The 20,843-nt window shown below is 47.9% G+C and overlaps 1 protein-coding gene across 1 annotated transcript; it reads right to left on the bottom strand.

Moving 5' to 3' along the window:
* Window positions 1-1,795: 1,795 nt before the first annotated feature.
* On the bottom strand, window positions 1,796-14,830 carry IL13RA2 (interleukin 13 receptor subunit alpha 2). The gene is given in 9 exon segments (XM_009636582.2): window positions 1,796-2,355; window positions 3,270-3,372; window positions 4,027-4,171; window positions 5,008-5,211; window positions 6,217-6,370; window positions 8,198-8,318; window positions 8,780-8,933; window positions 11,056-11,207; window positions 14,715-14,830. Coding segments are annotated over 9 exon segments (1,155 nt in total). The 5' UTR covers window positions 14,794-14,830; the 3' UTR covers window positions 1,796-2,312.
* Window positions 14,831-20,843: the final 6,013 nt, after the last annotated feature.

Genomic DNA, 20,843 nt, shown 5'->3' with positions numbered 1-20,843 from the left:
GCAGGCTTTGAATATCTCCATTTATATTTGGCCCACTCCAAACGCCTGTGCCCAGCTTTCCCATGTGGTGAAGTGGGTGAGATCGCATCAGACGTACCCAGGGCAGCAGGGTGGGCTCTAGCTGCCTGCCTCGCCTTTCGCTGGGGGATGTCCACAATGCACTCATGTGGGTTTAGTAGATGTTTAAACTGTTTAAGAGGCTGGCAGAACATCAGAGGCCTACCAGGAGTTATTTCCAGTAATGGCAAATCTCAATGGGGCTCTTTCCACTAGTTTTCTCTAGAGTTTTTTTCTGGTTTTAACCGTTATTATTTGTGCAGTAACTGTTGCCCTGGAGCCAGTTCTGAAAACCCATAACCCATATACTACCCAGTTCTGGATGTGCCAAAGTCCTCTAGTTCCTGAAAGTACCCAAACCCCCTAGAATGAGCTTGGCTGAGCATCTCTGCTCATCTGGTCTTGCAGAGCAGGAGATCCAGGCTTGCTCCTCCCAGAGGTTGCCCTGCCCTGATGGCCTATCGCTCTTAGGGGAGGTGCACACAGCCCAGCCTCCAGTGCAAGTCACAGCAAAATATTTGCATTGCGCCGGCCAGCCGTGGTGTAGGGCTGTGCCCCTTGTCACCGCAAAAGTCCTGCCGGAGACTGGAGAGGGAAGGAAGGGGACGCTGCAGGTGGTGGGAGGAGGGCACCAAGCAAAGAGCTGCTATCTCCCATTGCACAGAGGAGGAAATGCTGTCCTGAACCTTCTGCATCTGGCCTGTTGTATGAACTGTGCCTTCCCTTGAATTGCTCTGACTGAGCACATTTTGGAGATGTCTGCAGGCCAGGTGTCCCTGAGCTGGGGCTGGAGGCTGCTTCTGGGCCAAGCTAGCTTTATTCCTGCTTCCTCCCCTGTCTCATGGGTCCTTTCACTGTTAGGTCAGTCAGTGCCTTGCAAGTCCAGCTCTCTTCTCTAATTCTAATGTGCTGCATTCATCAATGGAAAACACAGTATTTCAATGCCCATTGCACGTTCATGAGTATTTTTAAACATAAACCCATCCCATGCTGGCTGGCCAGAAGCCCCAGGAGACAGTAGAGGCAGAGGTTGTGTCTCATCAAAATAACAACAGCCAGGAAACTTCATTTCTGCTCCAGCCTGTGCATAAACCCTTTTTTTTCCTGGTGCTTTCCTCCTTTGGTTGCTCCCCAAATAAAATTGGGTTCTTGCCCATTTAGCAGTGGAAGCAGCTGATAGTGACTGAATAATTTTGCAGTTGGATGTGTAAGACAGCACTTGCTGTGTTGTTTTGTGCCTGATTGGATTAGCACGGCTCTTTACATAGCTGATTGACGCAAACTTGATTTTCTCTGAGTTTCCACTGTTCACTAGAAATTCCCATTTTGAATAAATGCTCCTGCAAGAAAATATGTTTTCTGGGTTGTTCAGATGAAATGAAAGCTCATTAAACATCTGGGTTTGAGTTGGTTAGTTCTTTGACCAAAAAAAACCCAGAATGGTCTTGGAGGACAGCGTCTCATCTAGTGCTATTTTTTTTTTTTATCATCATCATCATAGGGAATGGTTCCTTAAAAATCAGTCAGCAATTTCATCAGCTGAATACATGGTGTTGAGAGACATCTTGGGTGCTTCATTGAATTCTGGCACCAGCATCAGCTTCCTAGAGAAGTTCCCACACTGCCTTTGCCAGAGTAACTCTCACTTCTTCTCCTCTGAAGCATCTGTCCTTTGCAGTAGCTGTGATCGTGCCTTTTTACAGCAAAAGTTTCTTTCAAGACCTTCCCACTTCAGCTTTGCAGCAGATAAAGCATACCCACTAATGAAATAAATAGCTTAAGCAGCTCATGTTCAGCATTTAGATGCTCTCAGGAGGCTGAGTACGTGGGGACGAGGAAGATGTGGCGAGGGCGAGGCCGAGCGCAGGGGCTGGGTGCTGGCGTTTGTCCCTAGCGTGGTGTGTGAGGTGCTGCCCTTCGGTGTGTGCCCTGCTGACAGATTACTAGAGTCCTCAAAAAGTCAAAACCAAACCCACATAGCAACATGTTATCTTTATTCATGGCAGTTTCCACCACCTCCTTTTTTTCTCCCTTGTCCCGTTATCAGAAACAGCTCGCTCCAGATTCAGTTTAAAACTCCTCCAATGTTTTCCTGGGCCCGTTGAGGACTCGAACTGCAACAACCAGCCTCACAAATGGCAGCAGGTAGGGAAGACCCATGTGGGCTATAGAAAGCTCAGGGCTTCTCAGCTGTCCTTGGGATGATGTTCTGAGCAATCCATCAAACACAAGCAGTACAGCAGTCGCAAGCAGAGTTAGCATCCCACCAATGCATGCAATGGCTTTCCTGCAGGGGATCTGAAATGGGCACAGACTGTTATTCCCAGTGCCGAGAGACAGCTGGGGACACAGTACAGCATCCCCGCATCCCAGTGGCAATGCGGGAAGCATTTGCTTTCCACAGTTTTCTTGCTAGCACCTACATTTTGTTTGAATTTCATGAACCAAAACATTTGAAAGGCCGATACAAAACACAGGTGAAGGAGTGTGTGTGTCAGACTCCATATCTTCAGCTACGAAATAGGTGTTAGTTCATCCCTGAGGACAACACAAAGGTATTTCTATAGCCAGTTCTCCCTCATCAGTGGTGTCCTAAAAGGCGTATTAGAAAAGCTACCCACTTGGTTACACTGTATGGCCATAAGGAAAAGATAATAGCTATCAGCACAAGGGGAACAGTTCTCTCTAAGTGATCCTTCAGACCTGAAGAAAATGTCATCAGTACCAATAATTTGGATATGGGCAAATTCATCTACTGCATCTGCTTTCCCCACGTGCTGTCACTGACATGAATGCAAACAACTGGGACGGGAGCACAAGGAGAATGAGGCCTTAGCCCATAAAAATGGCTCTTCTTTAACACAACCAGTACGAATCTCTGCTGTCCGAGTGGTTTGAGGCAAGATAATGGCATTACCTATGCTGCTGTGCATGCAAGTAACTTTGCTGCATTTAACAGAAGCAGTCTGGGCTCATACGAGCAGGATTTGGTCTCTGCTGTGAGTTTATGGGTTGTCGTGAGGCATTTCATATCAGAAACAGCCACACTTACAAGGTTGTTTCCTGAAAATAAACTGGTGTCTAATCTTACAGCATTTATTCATGTTTGGTTCTTAGTATTTATATATTGTTTCGTTGATTACTGTAGTCTGAGACACCCAGTAAAGTGTGAGTAAAAGCACATTGCATGGACAGGCTGCCTTGGTGCTTACCTTTTCTTGCATTGGCCAACCAACATACATATTAAGAGGGTACTTGACAAACTCAGAATGACTGGAACGAGGATAAATAGCTGCTTGTCCTCTTTTGTGGAGACTGCAAAGATAAATGACAGCAAATAAGAAAACGCTAGCTTCCAGAACGGGTCACGCTACCTCTACAAAGCTTGGGCTCAGATGCAAACTCAGTGTGTCCAGGTTTGTTACCCCACATTCATTCATTCATTCATTCATTTATTTAAGGTATATACCAGGTATATGTTACTGTCTAGGATAACATACTCCTTCAGAATAACATATATCTGGCATACATATGTAGCCAGTGCTGTGTGCCTTTTTCCTGCCTTCAGCATCTTGCAGCGGAGCTGGTGCACGTGGGGGCAGCCCTGTAGAGCCTCTGGGGTGCAAAGGAGCTGACCCGTGGTGCGGGGAAGCCAGGAGGATGCCCTGCGGAGGGGTTCCAAGTATCACGTGCCGTCTCTCACAGAGCGGTCTCTCCTCCATCACAGCTGTCCCCGTGCAGCAGGGAAAGGTGCTGGTGCAGAAGCATTAATATTCTGGGGCTTGCCTGCTCAGTACATGGGAGATGCAAAGCTGTAGGAATGGCTGTGTAGGTTGAGGGTGTAACTAAACCAGGATCCCACCTCCAGTGCTGGACACCAGCAGATGCCCATGGCAGCCATCAGCGCTTGGTCCCAAACAGGCTTTACAAAGGACGTAAAAGAAACACTGATTACTTTGGGTTCCATACCAGAGAAACACTCCGGCGTCCATTCACTCCAAAAGCCCTGGTCAGCACAGAAAATATTTGTTCTCCCCCTGACACGAACACATGAAATACGGCTTTGATTTGCTCTGGAAATTGTTAAAGTGGTCTCCATTTGGGTTGACACAGACTGAGAAACAAAACAGAGAACAAATGTCAATTATGTGCCACCACCAGTAGCCCTCTGGCATGGCCTGATGTTTCTGAACATACTCTCCAGGCTCTGCAAACTCTTGGATTATGTTTTGGCGGGTTTAAATGATTTCATAATAGTTTTGGACCAGCCAATGCCAATAAGATGATTATGGAGATGAATCTACTGAAAATACATACATTCTGGGGATTGCCATCATGCGTGTTGCTATTTATGCCTGTTAATTTATGGAATCTTTCATTACATTAGCTAGGAAGACTCATGGGCAGAATATGGCAATTAAAGAAAAAAAAAAGTCCTTCAGAAGACCTCTATGATTAGTTAGTTCTTGCCATTTTTGCTGTCAAAACTGCACCTGGATAATGCACAAGGAAAAAGCACCATGCACAAAAGACATGTTGTGTCCCAGGCCACTTCTTTGGAGAGATTAGAATTATAGTTGCATTGGACAAAGTTGTGCCACCATGTTCAGGAAAACAAACCACAAGAACCTTTGAATTTCTGTGATGACAGCTTTCTGAGATAACAGGCAGGAGGCAGAGAAAGTGATCACTCAGAGACTCGTGCTGAGATCTGTTACTGTTAAAGCAAATGCTGCAGCTGCAGGTCAGGGTGTTAAGTAGGAACATGTGCAATGGAGCAGCTCGTCAGCATTTTCCGCCGGCATCACCAGCTAATGTCTCAGCACAGCCCATGCACAGGGTAGCTAACACGCCATCCCCAACTCAGTGCGAACCCCAGTTTTCTGCCATCGCCCCACTGCTGGCCCTCAGGCAGAGCTCCCCACCCTTTCCCCTCCCCGTTGTCCCTACCGCCCAGGCAGCATTGGCCTCCCCGTGATCTTCTGCCAGCTGAACCTCGTACTCCAGGCACTGGGGTGGCGTTTCACCACCTGGTGGGCTCCACGCCACGTGGAGCTCCTCAGATGCAGACATGGAAACCACCAGCTGCTTCGGGGGTGAGGGCTTTGCTGGGGGGGACAAAAAGAGGGAATGTCAGGAGGCGCAATCCAAGAGCTCCTGGTGGGAAAGGCTTCAGTTTATCACTGCCATCCTCTGCCCCTTTTCCCCATTAATTTCTCAGCTCCTATTACCAGCAGCCATGATGCTGCAGGACCAGGATGCTACTGAGGCTGGAGGGTGAGTTCTTTATTTTAACTTACTTGGTATGTGGGCTGGGCTAGGTCCTTGCTCTGGGCTGCAGTGCAGGGCTTTTGAAACCCTAGGGTGTGTGAGAGTTGTGCTTGGCATGTTGCCCTCCCAATGTGGCTGGCCAGCCCTCCCTGTGCTCTGAGGGCACCTCAGCCCCTGCAGTGCGGCACTGCAACAGCATTGGCATCCCAGGAGAGGCTCTGTTTTATGTCAGATGCCCAAAGCCACACATGGAGCACATGGCAGCACTAACTGAATCCAGAAATCCTGCTTATTAGCCCAGTGGGTTAAATGGAGGACTAGCTATTTATCCCCCTAACATTTATGTGTGGGTAAATGCAATCAGCATGGTAAGTGCCCATAATAAAGAACAAGTACAGGCATTGGGTTATACATCATGCTGTGCTTTGCTTCCTTTCCCTGTCTCCAATGGGTTTGAAACCCACCTTTTCTCTGACAAACCCCATCATACCTTGGACTCGATTCTCTCCAGCCCTCAGCTTGGTTGGAACAGCAAAGCCCAAAGATATTTCCTGTGCTTGCAGGAGTGGAGCAGTGGTTTTGATTCCAGCAGGAGTAAATGAATCAACCTCTGTAGCACTGCTGCTAGAACCAAAAAACCCACAGCTGTTCTGCCATCTGCCCATTGACCCTCCAGGCTGGGCTCGCCTGCAAACACTGCTGGAAACTGAAGTGCTGTGTGGCACATGCCACAGCCCCTTCTCCAGGGGGAAATCCACCCAGACACATTACAGCCGCCCCTCTACAAGAGTGCACGTTTGTTTGAACCCCCTCGTGCAAGACATGAGCCTTGGGTGTGTGGTGGCCGTGTGGGTCCCCAGAGCCCTGCTGCTTTCCTGCCAATGTTACCTAGGTTGTGGAGGGGGCTGCTGCCGAACCATTGACACAAATGCTCAGATCCTTATATTCTGCCTGGCTCAGATTTTGCAACATGCAGCCAATGTTTATACCATGATCCTGAATATAGTCATCACACTGCGCTGCGTGGTCCAGCCCCTCGTACCTAGAGGTGTATTAGGAAAACAGAAAGAAAAAAATAACCAAAGCAATGCAGTTAGTACTTGGGTAAGGCCTTTTGTTTAAGATTGGACCTACACCTTGAGTATCGCCTATATCCTACCCACCCTTTGCCTTTCGCAAGTGATCCAAAGCACAGAGTTATGCATCAGTCACCTGGAGTCCTGCTATGGGAAAAGCGTGGGGACAATAAAAAACAAATTAACACACACAGATGGCTTCCTGGGTTGGTTTTTTGGCTGTGTGAGCCTCTCACCAAGCTCATTCCTGGAGCACAAGAGGCCTCATGAGGTGTCACTGTGTGAGTGGAGCCTGGCCAGGATCTGGCCTCTGCTCACGGAGACACCCATCCTCCCATGGGGCATTTACGGCACCATCAGCCACCAGCTCTGGAGTTGCAGAAAGATCCCCTCCCAAGCCAAAACGCAGCAGTTTGTGGCAGGTAACATGTGCCATGAATGTGATGAGTGATAACGAGCTGCTACAGCTGATTGCGGGTAGGTCCCACGCATCTATGTGGGCACATAATGGAAAGCCAGGGGTGGGAGAGAGGAAGGGGTTTGCTGGTTATTAGCTAATGTGCAACCACAAACCCATCCTTTCAAACTGCCTCCTGTCTTTGGGGTGCCACTCCCCAAAGCTCAGCTGCTGGCCCCATCCTGAAAATATTAAGTGGTGTTTCATATTACCTTTTAAGACTCCTGCTGGGTTAGTGCCCTTGAGACGGAGCTCTGTACTCTACACCTAATGAAAGTCTCCCTGCACAGCACATTATGTCTTAGGGAAAAACTTCATGTGGTAGTGCTGTAAAAGTTAACTCACAGGGATCAAAGCATGTCATGGCTGTGTTCTGACCCACTCTCCTTTTACAACGGGATGCAGATCCCAATGCCTGGCTTTGTTACAGGCAGTTAAGTGAAGGGTGGATTTGTTGGGGGTTTTGTGGTTTGGTTTGAGGTTTTTTTAAGGAATAAATCATGGATTTCCATGGTTTCCTTCAAGCAGACCTTTGTAATTAGTAAAACGGTTTTAAATCAGTGTTTCTGCTTTGAAGACTATTTCCAAAAGCTACATGGAAACTATTTTTAAAAAGCAGCTATCGTTTTCTACGTGTAGCCCAAAGGCATGAAACCCCACGATTTCCTAACTAGTCATCCTTACCATAGCATCATAGGAATGGAAGCACAAATACAGCATTTACTTTGTCCAAACCCACTAAGTCTAGCTTTGTTCTTCTTGCAGAACTGAATTGTTAGGCAGCAGTATAAAAGAAGCAACTGAGAAACATGCATTATTACTCCCTTTTTGCAGCATGTTTGCTTGTATGAGATGTGCTAAGGCTATGAAAATATATTTGAAGAGTACAACTGTTAGTTGCCAAGAAGCCCTGCTCTTTGTGTAGGGTTCACTGAGCTTGGCAATCTGAATCATGTCCTATAGAGATATATGACCTGTGATCGAGGGAAATGGGCAGTCGGAATGATCCGGGTACGCTCAGCAAAGGGAAAGCACAAGGCTTTGTGATGGACGGCATGGAGAAAGTACTCCACTGGGGTGAATACAGGGGCAAGGAGGAAGGGAGAAGGCATTCCTTGTAGAAAGTAATCATGAGCCTGATTTAAATGAAGGAAGCAGGGATTTGGTACTTCCATGCCAGAAGGCACATGCTGCTTGGGGCACTATTTCTGCTCATTCTGGGTGGACTGTGTAATAGCATTGCCAGCTATAAAAGCATCTTTGCCATGGCATCTTAGTATCCTGAGAGGTTTGCTTGATTGCTACCTGGATGTTTTTCTGTTTCACTGGTACATACCAATAATACAGTCCATAATGTACGCCACGAGGAGCAAGGAGACCTGGTTGCCAAGTACACTTGAGGTATTCCCAGTCATGATAGATGCAGTGGAAATTCTGAACCTCTGATTCCAGTTTTCCTGTCAAATGAGAAGGAAATAACCACTATTTAGCATCATACCAGTTTAGCTCAGCAGAAATATCATTTTACGTCTTCGAACAATTCTGTGCTGCAGTTGAAAGACACAAAGGAAAAGAAAAGAAGGTCAGTCACCGTTATTAGATACTTCTGCTGCGAAGTGCTCTGTTTCCTATAAAAGCCAGTTCACTGCGCTTAGAGCAGGAAGATACATAACCAACCTTGTCATTCAGCGCGGAGCTCATGCAGGGCAACCCAGCAGAGCTGGGGTACGGGCAGAGGGAAATGAGCCCCAAGCATCCAGTAACCACAGCCAGTGGAATCAGAGATGCTCTGGTGTCCTACACCTCAAGAAGCCCTGCAATGGTTTATCCATCCAGCAACCCTGAGGCCAGCAGTGGTTCATGCAACAGGTTCATGCAAAATGTAAAACCACCCAAGGTACTGAAGGCTGCTCCTAACCTTGCAATGGCACCTGAAAGGTAGCATAAATCCAGGCACTTTGCACCTCCACGTCATCAGTACATCGTCCTTCGAGCAGCGTCTGTACCTTCACTTCAGCAGTCCTGCTGAGGTCAAATCCAACTCTGCTTTTTAGCTTCCTAGTAAAAATAACCTGGTTGAAAGACAGAATTTATAAGCACCTCTTTTGTTGTTAAGTGGGCTGCAGGATTAGCTACCATTCCTCCTGCTCTAGCTGCGAGTAGGCTCATTCATCTGCTTTAATGTTTATTTACATTTCTGTCCTGCTTCTCCTGCCCAGTGCTTCTCCAGCACTCTTGTACCGCCTGCTCTGCCCAGCCCTTGCCAGCTTTGAGCCCCTCCACCCCACAGGACACCAGCAATGTCAAGACAGAGCAGACTGTGGTTCAAGGGCTCACCACCAGGCAGGAGCACCAGGGAAGGTCTGACAAGGATACCGCCATAAATCCAAATAAAAGGCACTTGTTTGTGAGGCAAGATAATCAGAAGAAACAAGGAGTCTTGTAACTGGCAGTTCCCACGGAAAGCACAGCCACACCCTGCAAGGATGGAGCAGCAGCCGGGCAGCGCAGCACAGGCTCACCAGCGCGTGCTGCCAGGCTTAGCCCTTTGCGGGAGTTTTTGAGCACTCCCTCTGAAGGTTTTCATTTGTTTTCCTCAGACTTACTCCCCTTTACTTTATGCAAGGGAAAAATAAGTTGGCAAGAGTTACAAGAAATGGTGAGGGAGAGAAAGGTTAGCCCAAGGGTTAGCCCAAGCAGGACAGAAGTAACGTGCCATAAAATGTGTACATGTGCTGCCGCAGGAACTGCCACGGCACAGCCCACAGTCAGGGTCTCTCAGTAGTCCCAGAGTGTAAGAGCCGTGTTGAGCCATGTGCTTCTAACAGACATCGATGACTCTTGCTTCCGCTGATGTCCCATGGATTTTTTTCAGACTGACTCTTTGTTGTGACCTCATTTGGGCTCAAGGTTTTGGCAAGGTACCAGAGGTGATTTTTTTCTACTTTTTAGATCTGCCTTGTGTAAGACACTTTTATTGCTTGTGATATAGGGAATTCTGACATGTTTTTATAACCTGCAGTTTTTTCCTTTGTGCTTTTTAAATGCCAGTTAAAGTCATCATAGAACAATCCGCACACCTGCATGGCTGGGAGCACCCCATGTCAGGTCGAAGAGCCCCTTTCCGTGCCCTCACAACTGCAATCTACAGCTGAAACAGGGCAGGAGGCACCGTGCTCTTCCACCTCTGCAGGCTCCCATGGGGTGGCTGGGCCAAAACCCATTTGCATGGCAACTGCGTGCAGCCTGGCAGCCTTGGCTTGCTGCTTTGGGCGGGCAGAGCGGATGGCCAGCTCGTGCAGGACATGCAGAAATCGTTCGTGGCAAGAGGCCAGGGTCCACAGCACTGCTGACCTAATGCCGCTACGCCCTCTCTCTCCCCCTGGTCTCTTGAGCAGGCAAGCTCTCCAGCACTCATGATTGAGGATTGTGCAAAAAAAAAAATATCTCTTTCAGGACACCAATCTGTATTTGGGTTGTTGTGGGACATCCTCGGCACATTTTTCATGTGTACCTCAGTACCTTGCACCAACAAAACAGCTCACTGCTGGGTTTCTCCTCTCCCCACTCCATTTACCTTCCTAACCCTGCAGGAGCTTTCATTCCCTAAGCACTCCCCAAGTACTTTCCTACAAGCCTTCCTGTACTGTGCATGTCTGCTGTTGCCCTGCTCCGCATCAGTGAGAGAAGACTGACAATTTTATCACAGAGCTGAGTTACAGTCAACCGTATCTACAAGACAAAAGTAAATGGTAATTAGAAGCACCCTTCTGGATAAAGGAAATGTTAGAGCGTTAGGATAATTAATGGTATTTAATCTTTTATTTACTCACCACTTTGCATCCCTAAGGATCTCATGAGACCGAGTTTCAGTTCAAGTCCTGTAAAGACTTTCTAAAAAGTGTAGTGCTTTTTACTACGAGGAATGCTACCAGATGTTATTGGATTATTTCTGGCAGCAAGCACCACGCTCTGTGACAGAAATAGCCCCTTCTCTGACTGCTGCTGTTACATTTCAAAACACATTCCCATCTGGCAAAAGATTCAAACCCCTGGAACGGTCCGGCTTTTTCATGGAAAGCTGGCACAGCTTTTGTACCACTCCTACTTGAAATCCAAACATAAACCTATGCAGGAGCTAAAGGCAGAACAATAGCCTGGATTTAAGAGGATTAAACCATGCTTTTGTCTTACCTTCCAGTCTCTGTCACCAGTGTTGCGGTATTCAAGCCTGTATTTTACTGTGCATTCAGTGAAGGTTTCTACATGGGGTGGAGGTTTCCACTCTATATCGAGAGAACCTAAGAGTCCAGGATCAGTGATCTGAAGGTCTTGTGGGGGAGCAACTGAATTGAAAACAAAGTAAGGGGTAAAACAGTGTCGAAGTAAAGAAATAAAAAAAAAAAAATTGTGAAATTTGATGAGATGACAAATGCAGCTGCTGGCTGTGGAGGGAAGCACTGCTGGTCTAGGTCCAGCCCTGGCTATCTCACAGCCTGTTCTCAACAAACACGCACAAGCTCTACTCCTGCCCACCCCCAAAAGCCAGGTTTTGCTGATGCTCAGAGGAAACATTCAAGGGCCTTTGGAAAGGCACAACGAATGCCACATCTTTGGCACTCTTTTTCAAGACATTTTAAGCAAAACTACTGTCCTGGGATGACCTTTCAAGTCCTATATTTGCTTGATTTTAACTCATGATATTTACTGGCTGTCAGGACAAGTATCCTTGCAAACACTGTGTTCAGCACGTATACCAACATAGGATGACAGAGCACAGCATGCTGTCAGGAAAATTTGTATTTCTTAACCGTAACAGACACAAATCACCCATATTCCTTTCAAGTATATTAAAGATTAATGAAAAATCAAGCTAAAAACCATACAGAAGCAGAAAGCAGAGAGTTAAAATCATTCTTATTTTGGACATCTATCAGCTATACAAAAATGCGCTCTTAAAGTCAATCTGGCTTTTATTAAGCTATTGTAATGTGCTGCCATATGTCAGTAAATCAGCATATATTATGGATGAATTCCATACTAAGACATGCTTCCTACAAGCCCAGCTCCGTACGGAGCTGTCATTCATATGATGAAAGCTGTTTGGCTGTTCAGTTTTACCAGTTCAAATACAGTCCGTTTTTGTAATATCTAAGGTCATTTTTCTCCACTGTCTAGAGGTGAGGTTATCCATTTGGGTTGCTACATATTCACTGCATGACACACATTTTTCATGGTGATTTGGAGCCCATCTCCTGGCAGTGTCAGTCCAGCGTTGCCACCACTTCTCTGTTTGAGTCTGGCCCCCAGGTCACTGGCTTCTCTGCCACTTTTTCCATGTCTTCGTCAGGATTTACACTATTTTTTCTTTCTACTAATAAATTCATCATGACAGCAGACCCTGAGAATATCTTTCAGTGGAAGATGGTGATATAGATAAAACTTTAATGTGCTCCTTGGAAAGTTTGCAGATAACATCGTTGGGGCATTTATTTCTTCTAAGGAAACTCTCTCAAATGAAACGCAGCACAGGCAGCAGCCTCACCATCCCACATCTCCCAGCATGTGGGAGCTCCATGGGTGATTTGTTGTTATGTTCGATGGCAAAGCATATCATGGCAGTGTATTTAGGGAGGTGCTGGGGCAAGGAATAATTGACTATATTTGAGAAATAATTTGAGAAAAATTAGATTTTATGTATTTTTCTGTGTCACAAGTAAAACACTCTCCCTCCCACCAACTGTGAGTCCCATGAATGCAGCCTGGGTTCAGAGCATGGTGGTGGGCTTGCTCCAGCTCCATGGGCAATGGGGCATGGCCCTGCACACGCAAGATCTTGTATTCAGCAGCCCCATGATCCCACTGGAGGCGAGAGTCTGATATCGCTACACTGCAACAGGCACACATTTCCCAGCATGGGCAGAGGAGGGGCACGGGCAGCTCTGCCTGTGCAAGAAGTGCTCAAGCTGGGCTCTTGGTGAGCATCAGAGGTGGGAGCAGGGGCGAGGTGAGGGCTTCTCACCCACCTCCTGGGTCCTTGCAAACACTCAAAGGCTCCAGGAAAGGGAGAAGCAGCTCTGCAGGAACAGTGCTTGAAGAGCTGCAGCTGCTAAAAAATGAATGAGAGCTCTCCCAGAACGGCAATTTATAGCCACACGGAGGAGGGACGGGGGAGAAGGGGAAGGGATGTTCCTCCCACTGGCCATCCCAGGCTGGGCTGGCATGAGGGAGGGCTTTCACATCGCCCACGCACCACATCCTAGAGTCAAACCCTGTTAGGGCGGCTGGGAAGCGTGAGCTCCACGACAGGCTGGCCGAGGAGATCTGCTGGTTGGGCTGCGAGCTGGACTCTCCCGCGCTCGGGGAGATGCTCCCGAGTGGATAAAGGCTGAGCCTCGCAGCTATGCAAACAGGGAAGCGAAAACCCACTAGCCTTTGGCATGAGCCTGGTGATAAGCTGTCAAGAGAGGATCAGAATTTCTGACTGTAAACGATAACACTCTGGAATTTGTTTCCATCCTGAGCTTGAGGAAAACAGTAATATTTTTTCAAAACAATTGCAACTGTAAACAGCAATTCTTGCAAAATAAATTTTGCCTGGATTGCAGAGGAAATGAAAAAGCTGCTTTTTGGGATGTGGCTTGCGTTCTGGGATTTGATTGTTTTTTAAATGTCAGCACTGCTGCTTGCAATTTCTCATCTTCACAATATTACATGACAAACCAGTCTTGCTCACATCGTTCATACAGAACACAGGACTAGAAATACTCTATTTCATTACCCAGTCTTGAAGGAAAGCTGCTCCTGACTGTTTCTTGGAAAAAAAAAAAAACCACCCTAGCCTGTCTACCTGATTTGCATGGCGGTGAGTCAGGTAGTGATGTGCTGGCGAGACGGCTGCAGCCCTCACGGCCCCCCACTCCTGGCTGCCGGGCACCCTCTCCGAACATTGCCGCTTTGATGACGAACCCTGCTTATCCCCGGCCACCTCCTGCTGCCTCACCCCAGGCCACGCTGTGCCGGAGGTGGTGCAAGATGCAGGAGGTTTTGCAATTTTCCAACTATTTTGCCAGTGGAAAAATGGCAGCCGGCCAGGTGCCCCCCCATATCTTCTATGTCTGTACTTCTCTGTGCTGGTCATAAGGTGCAGGCAGCTTTCCTGTTTTGAGAAGCCCATTTTAAAGGCAATGCTGCTTTGCTCGGCGTGGCAGCAACGTGTTTGCTGGCAGCTTTCCGTGCTAGCTGGCAGGACACGCAACCTCCCGGCTCCCTCCCGGCCAAGTTTTCACCTCTCCACTGTGCACCGCCTGCGGCAGGGAGGGCCAGCCCTGCTCCTGTCTCTCTGAAGAAGGAAAGCTTTTGGGTACAAAGTCACAGCTACCGGAGGCTCCTGGGTGCAGTGCAGCAAAGAGGTGCTTGAGGGCTTGAAGCAAAGGGGGCTTGAAGTGCCATTGCCATGGATGATAGCTTGCAGAGCAGTATTTTTTTAGAAGGAAGTATTATTTTCCAGTTGTGAATAATCCTGGTGTTTCTTACACCTAGCGCAGTATGTCCGGCTGGGACCATGCTCAGGAGCATTTATGTATCCAAGTGGTATTTATATTTGAAAACTCTATATGAAAGAATATATCTGCTGTGTACCAAAGGCAGTTTCTGCTCCTTTTGAAGTTACTCAGAAAAATACCCACTAAACACACAATACACTTACACAATTGAATACAGGATTATAAATCAGCCACTCGCTGTAACACACGCACAAGCAAAGCTTTGGTTAAAGGACTAAGGCCACGCAGGGCCCGCGTTAACGCGACGCAGGCGTTAGGCGGTGACACGGGAAGCACGCCGGGCTTTACCTGCGCTCTGGGGGGAGGAGGACGCCACGCAGCCCCACACCAGTGCCACGGAGAGAGCCCAAAGCTGCCGGAGAGCCATTCACAGGTATGATGTCAGAGGTGCCCGCTGGGAGGTGTGCGGCGTCAGAAAAGCAGTCCTGTGGCTGGGGCGCACGGAGGCTGGAGAAATAAAGCAGTCCGTCAGGAAGGCATCAGAGCATCGGTGGGGCCCTGGCATTCCCTCTGCAGGGTGAACACTGACAACAAACGCCTTTTTACTCGTTTACCAAGTCTGATTAATCATTTCCCAGAGGACTTTTATTTGTAGCTTTTGGGGATGGCCACACATGGATGACTTTAGCTTCGTTTGAAATAGTTTCTGGCTAGCTAAGTACATTCTCCAACGGCACGTCAGCCTGTACTTCAGTCACCAAGCTGTCTGCCACACTTCTTCTGTGGAAAAGGTGACGCAGCTGAGCAACTGACCTGCCTGCTGTAGGAAGCGCCTCGGAACAATGACATTTTCATTAAAAAAAAAACCAAAACAGAATGCCTGAGTCTTCCCTTCTCCAATAAACAAAATTGTCTTATGCAACTGTCAGCTTTTGGCTTTCCTGTTTCAGGATTTCGTGACTAAAAAGCAAAGAAAGCAGAGAGATAATTTCCTTTCTAATTCACCACCCAACAAGAAAGAAATGGTAGGAATGCTTGCGAGAAGTCTTCTTAGTTGTCAAGATAATTTTTGAAAGGGACAAATTTCTCTTCCTGAGCAGGTCTGCTGGAGGGAAGATGGACACTGAGAGAGCAGCAGAGTTTTTTTGGGGGGTCTTCTGCTTCCTTCAGATTTCATGGGTAGGAATCGCTGCCTACAGACACACCAGCCCCGCGTGCTTCCCTATGCCAGAAAGCACAGGGATTACAGGTAAAAAGAAAAAAAAAAATATTCTTTAATTTTTACATATAGATACAGTATAGGTCTAGATTGGGGAGGGAGAGAGGGATCACATAGATTAGCTATAGATACCAATCTTTGTGAAAGCTTGAGGCCGCTGCTTGAGCTCTGCTTGTGTAAGAACGTGGCGACACCTACGCGAACATGCAGTGTATCTCTGAGCTCCTTTCAGATCACAAACTCGCTTTACATTGTCCATGCAGCCTTGGCTATAAAAGGTGGACTCCCAGGTGATGCTCTGGCATGGCTGCTTATTCTTCTGCATCCGTGGCTACCGTGCGACAAGGTGAAATTGGGGTTCTGCTGAACGGCAGAGCTTCAAGTCAGAGGGACCTTGGGAAATCCGAGGGCTGGGACCAACAAAACCCCCATCATTTGAAGAAGTGGCTCAGGGGAGATGGAAGAGACAGGTTGTGCTGGGCAGGCTGGGGGGGGTGTTATTTTAAATTAACCAGAAATTCTAACTGGCAACACACAGAAGCGATTAAAAACCACAACAATTTTAACAACTAATTTTTAATTTAAACTTATATCAAATCTCCCCAAGTCCATCACATAAGTATAAGCAAACCCAGTAATTTTTCTGTTTCACTGTGACATGAGAACATAAGGAGCAGTTCCAGTTGAAAGAAATGACTGGAATTACTTCTTAACACATCGAACAAGACATAAAACTTGTGTCAGTACAAACCTGGCTGTATGCATAAGTCTCTGCTTCAGAAAGGTCTCATAATTCAGTGCAAGGATGCAGTGATAAGGAGAGCCAGCTTGCAGAGCTGGGGAAAGCAGCAGCTATAACTTGCAGCTGGTGAGTAACCGCATCCAAAGACTGCTTGAATGTCAGTGGAGGAAGCTTTTTCCATTTCCAGTACAGTTAATTTTAACATGTTCACGTGGTTTCACAAGGCGAGTAAAAATAAGCAAAGGCTTACTCAGAAAGATTTAAAACCAGCAAAGTGCTCTTACCTGAACCTCTAAGTGCACGGGAGGCCGCCTGCCTCTGGCTGCCCAGCTCCTCAGCAGCCTCATGGCTGCTCTGCTCAGCACTGGCTTTTTAAAGAGGCCCGCCTGCCCTCTTTGGGGATCAGAGGCCAAATCGCAATGTTATGGCACTTGCCACGCGACCAAAGGCTTTACTGAGCTAGCACCAGAGAGGACATTGCCAGGATTTATGAGGTGTTGGTGTTAATTTTTGCTATGGCTCTGCTCAAGTAGGGCAAAGTAATTTTTCAAACAGTTAAATGAGTCATTAAAATCAGAACCAAATGGCATAATCAGTGCAGCCTGCCTGCTGGAGGCTGCCTGGGCTCCTGGTGGCAGCAGCAGTGCACAGCTGTCCCTGGCACCGTGGAGCTGCGGCCCCACGCAGCACCGTGGCCTGCGTGGCTCCAGCCGGTGGCCCCCAGGGTCAGCCCCGGTTTGACCCACCGCAGTGCCTCCCCCCGAGCTTGCTGACTCTGCTGGCTCCGGAGCCAATCCAGCTGCTTCCGCCTCCCAGGGCTCTGCAGGAAATGTGCAAAATCATCCACCCCTTGCTCCTCTCCCGTGAGCTAGGCACTTTAGCTCGGGTGGTCAACATGACCCTTGTGTAGCCTTGCCTGTCACCATTTACTTCATCCCTCCTTTCCTGCACCACTCTGCGATCCCTCCCTTGCCCCCAGCCTGGAGCACCCTTTGGAAGGGGCGGGTGCTTCAACTGCACCTGGTTTGCCCCAGGTGAGAGCTCTGGTACTGAATACACTTTGCTGAAAAAACATCTCATGATTCCTGTTGCTGTGCCAAAGGCCCAGCCAGGGGCCCACCTATGTATCAGTAATACATAGGTGGGCCATCTCCATCTTGCCTTGCATGAGCTGAGGGAAGTTGGTTGCAGCAGCTCCCCACCAGGAGGGACAATAAAGGATGTTTTGGAGAGATGGAAGCTGTGATGCAGGCGCCCCAACAAGCAACAGGCTGTGGCTGAGGCTGGATCTTTCCACAGCCAAATTTAGGCATATTGAGAAACAGTTCAGACATATTAAGAACACTGAGAATGAGGAATCAATAGAGTGCTTCTCGTTCAGAAGAAAACTGTCCTCCAAGCACCCATACAAGACTTAACGCTATCACTGTTTGAATTGATGCCCAAATGAATGTGTTGTCGCTTCCCAGTTGGAGTCAATGGGAATGTTTTTGAGCAGCAAAGGCAGGATCAGGCCCCTTTCCACCTGCCAGTTATCCTCTCCATTTCACCATGCTCATGCAGGTAGACTTGCACTCGGCTGTGCAGACCTGGCGGAGGCACTGTCCCTTTTCAGGTGTGAAGCCATTACCATCCCATCACAGCTATTTGGTTCTGGCTCCAGTAAGAATCTATGAAGGTAGGTGCCAATGGAAAGAGCATGACCATCCTTCATGCTTTTGAAGTTTTTGAACTTTCAAGGCAGTTGCAAGCAAAATTTCAGAACCTTTTCACCTTTTGCTATGCTAAAGATAAAAATTGATCCCGTACGTCTAGCTATAGTGACTACCTCCCAGAACAGGTACCAACTGCTATGTGCTGGGTGAGACCACAGCTTTGGAAACAGATGAGCATGAGGAAGAGCACTCAGACTGTGAAGACCAGTTAGTCCTCTTGGGTGCCAAGGGGAGCTCTGGGGTGGGGAACTGGGAAGCCCATGACCCACCACTGTCCTGATCTGTGGTGCCATTTGGTTGGGAAACACCCCCAGAAAGTTGTGGGGGGTTTGCCTGTGGTTGAAGAGCCCTGAACAGGTGAACAGCCCCTCGCTTTTCATCTTTCCAAAGCGAAGAGCAGCAGAAATGGGTGGTGCAAACCCTGGTACCTTGAGTGCCCTGTGAACTTTGGGAGCGAGGGGTTTATGGCTAAGGTTGACTGCAGTTGCAGTGCTGGCTGTTTCCTTCTTATTTTCAGCAAAGAATGGGGGGAAAAAAAGTCCCTTGCTGCTGGTAAACGTATGGCCCTGCTTTCAGAGTTATGCAAGATTAGGATTTAATGATCATGTACTTTCATTGTGTAAGCTACTTAAGCAGAAAAGGTCACACTGGACAGATCATTTGAAACAGATGAGAAACATTTGCCAGTAGGGTGAATGCCAGTTCCTGAGTGTTAGAACTGGGTCAGTTCCTGAGAAAATTAGGTTGGAAAAAAGCATAGTCCGGATTTGCAACAGTAGAGCTCCAGGATGCAGCCAGCAGCATGGGAGCACGTGGGGAGGGGCAGCGAGTGCAGCTCCATGCTGAAAAGTGCCCGGCTGTCCAGCCCCCTCCTGCCGCCCTTCCACCCAAGCCAGCTCTCTTTGCAAACTACAGATGGTTTTCTTTCCTCTCCTTTTGCCATTGTGCTGGTACCTGATGCTTGTGCTGTGTTCCTTCCCCTGCCAGTGTTAATGCCATCCCCACGCTGGTCGTGGAGGAGGAGATCGGCTGAGGGCAAGCTGGGGAGGATCCGTGCCCTGTTCCAGCCATGCTCACTGCAAGCACTGCCCGTGAGTGGGAGAGCGAGTGGTGGCTCAGTACCTCTGCAAGGGCCATGTTCTCTGACCTTGGTTTGTACTGACCTTCCCGGCTGTAGCTGTCAGCAATGCCCTAGCAAGCTGTGGGAAACACGGAGCAAATCCCTGAACATGCTGGACCAGAGCCTATGGCCTTGAGCTCGGGGCAGGTACAGGCAGGCGATTTCCTTCTTACTAACTATTCTGCAAATGGGGTTAAGTTTCAAAAAACTCCTACATAAGGTGATGACAAGGAAGAGGGAGTAATAAAAATATACCTGCTCTGGCTCATCAGCAAGCCCTGCACACAACTGGGAGGTGCCCTGGCAAAGCCCTGGCAAAGCCCTGTGCACCAAGTCGTCCCCGAGCACCGTGGCTGGCGTAGCTGCGGGCTGGGCTCAGCCACCCACTGCCCCGCCCTGCACCCACCTTTCGTCAGAGCCCCACGGTATTGGCAGCAAGACAGCCCTGCATCCAGCAACAGGTAAAGCCACAGGGATTTTTTTTCCTGTTTGCGTGGTTGCCTTCCCCATTACAACTGTATTTGGAAGCACCACTGACTTGTCCTGTTTACTCATGAATGAGATTTTGGGAGATTTGTCAGCCAGGTGAGTGACTCCTGGAGTCACTGTGCTCATGAACATCTTGCAAGAGCTTCCTCCTCCTCCAGGAGCCTGGCCAGGTCTCAGAGCCTCTACAAGGGCTGCTCTACAGGGGCAAGATTAATAAAAGAGCTAAAGCCCAGGGAAGGCAAACTTGTAAAGTTGTCTCCAGGCTGAATAAGAGATTTCAAAGAGCAGAAAAGCCCCCGGGCTGGGTCCTTGGCCTCTGACAGATATGCTGGGCAGGTGCATGCAGAAATTGAAAAGCACTTCTGTAAAAATCCACTTTTGTTTGAGGGAATAAAGGAAGAGCAGTATCGTTGCTGAAATGTCTCATTGTAAATGGCAAAGCGGTTGGCAAAGATCATTACTGGAGCTAAGTCCAAAAAATGGGCCAAATCCTTCTTGGTTAAAATATATTTGATACATTCACCCCAGTTATGCTAAGTTGGTTCTGTCAAGCAATCTGTTGCCTTCCTACATTAAAATATTGGGATCTGATAGTTCAGAATAAAAGCTTTCAACTTTGCAGTTAAGCTCCATGTTTAGAAGTAGCTTCCTAGCCAACAAAATAAAAAATAAAAGCCTCCAGCTAAGAACAGACCATTTGGTATTGAACAGGATGTTTCATTTGATCCAAAGGGATGGTTTTGAAATTGCCAGTGGCATAAAAAATCAATGACTTGTAAAAGCCTCTTAACTGCCTCATGTTTCAGGGAAGCCAGTCTCTTTTATACAACTTGCATTAAACAAGCACTTTCCGAGGCGCCGGAATGAAAGACTCAGAAATTCCAAACAGATCTGTGGCCTCCAGCACAGCGTTATGAATTGCACCGAAAAGGGAAAGTCCCCACAAGAAGACGTGCTAGGGAGAGTAGCACAGGGCAGTGGTGACAGACTGATTGCTGCCAGAAAAATCCCTTCTTTGCATTAATAAATTAAACACTTATGGATTCCATGGGGCTTCAGGAAATGATGGAAGGAATCCAGACTCTCTAGTGATGCCCAGTGTCAATATTTATTCATTTGGTGAGTGGAGACCTCAGTTTTCCTTATTTCTTTGCTGATGACTACTGTTGGGGACTAATGCTGGCTTAGATGG

The sequence above is a fragment of the Egretta garzetta genome, unplaced genomic scaffold, assembly GCF_000687185.1.
Source record: "Egretta garzetta isolate BGI_Z169 unplaced genomic scaffold, ASM68718v1 scaffold404, whole genome shotgun sequence".
NCBI classification, from domain to species: Eukaryota; Metazoa; Chordata; class Aves; order Pelecaniformes; family Ardeidae; genus Egretta; species Egretta garzetta.
This window is presented reverse-complemented; position numbering and strand designations above follow the sequence as displayed.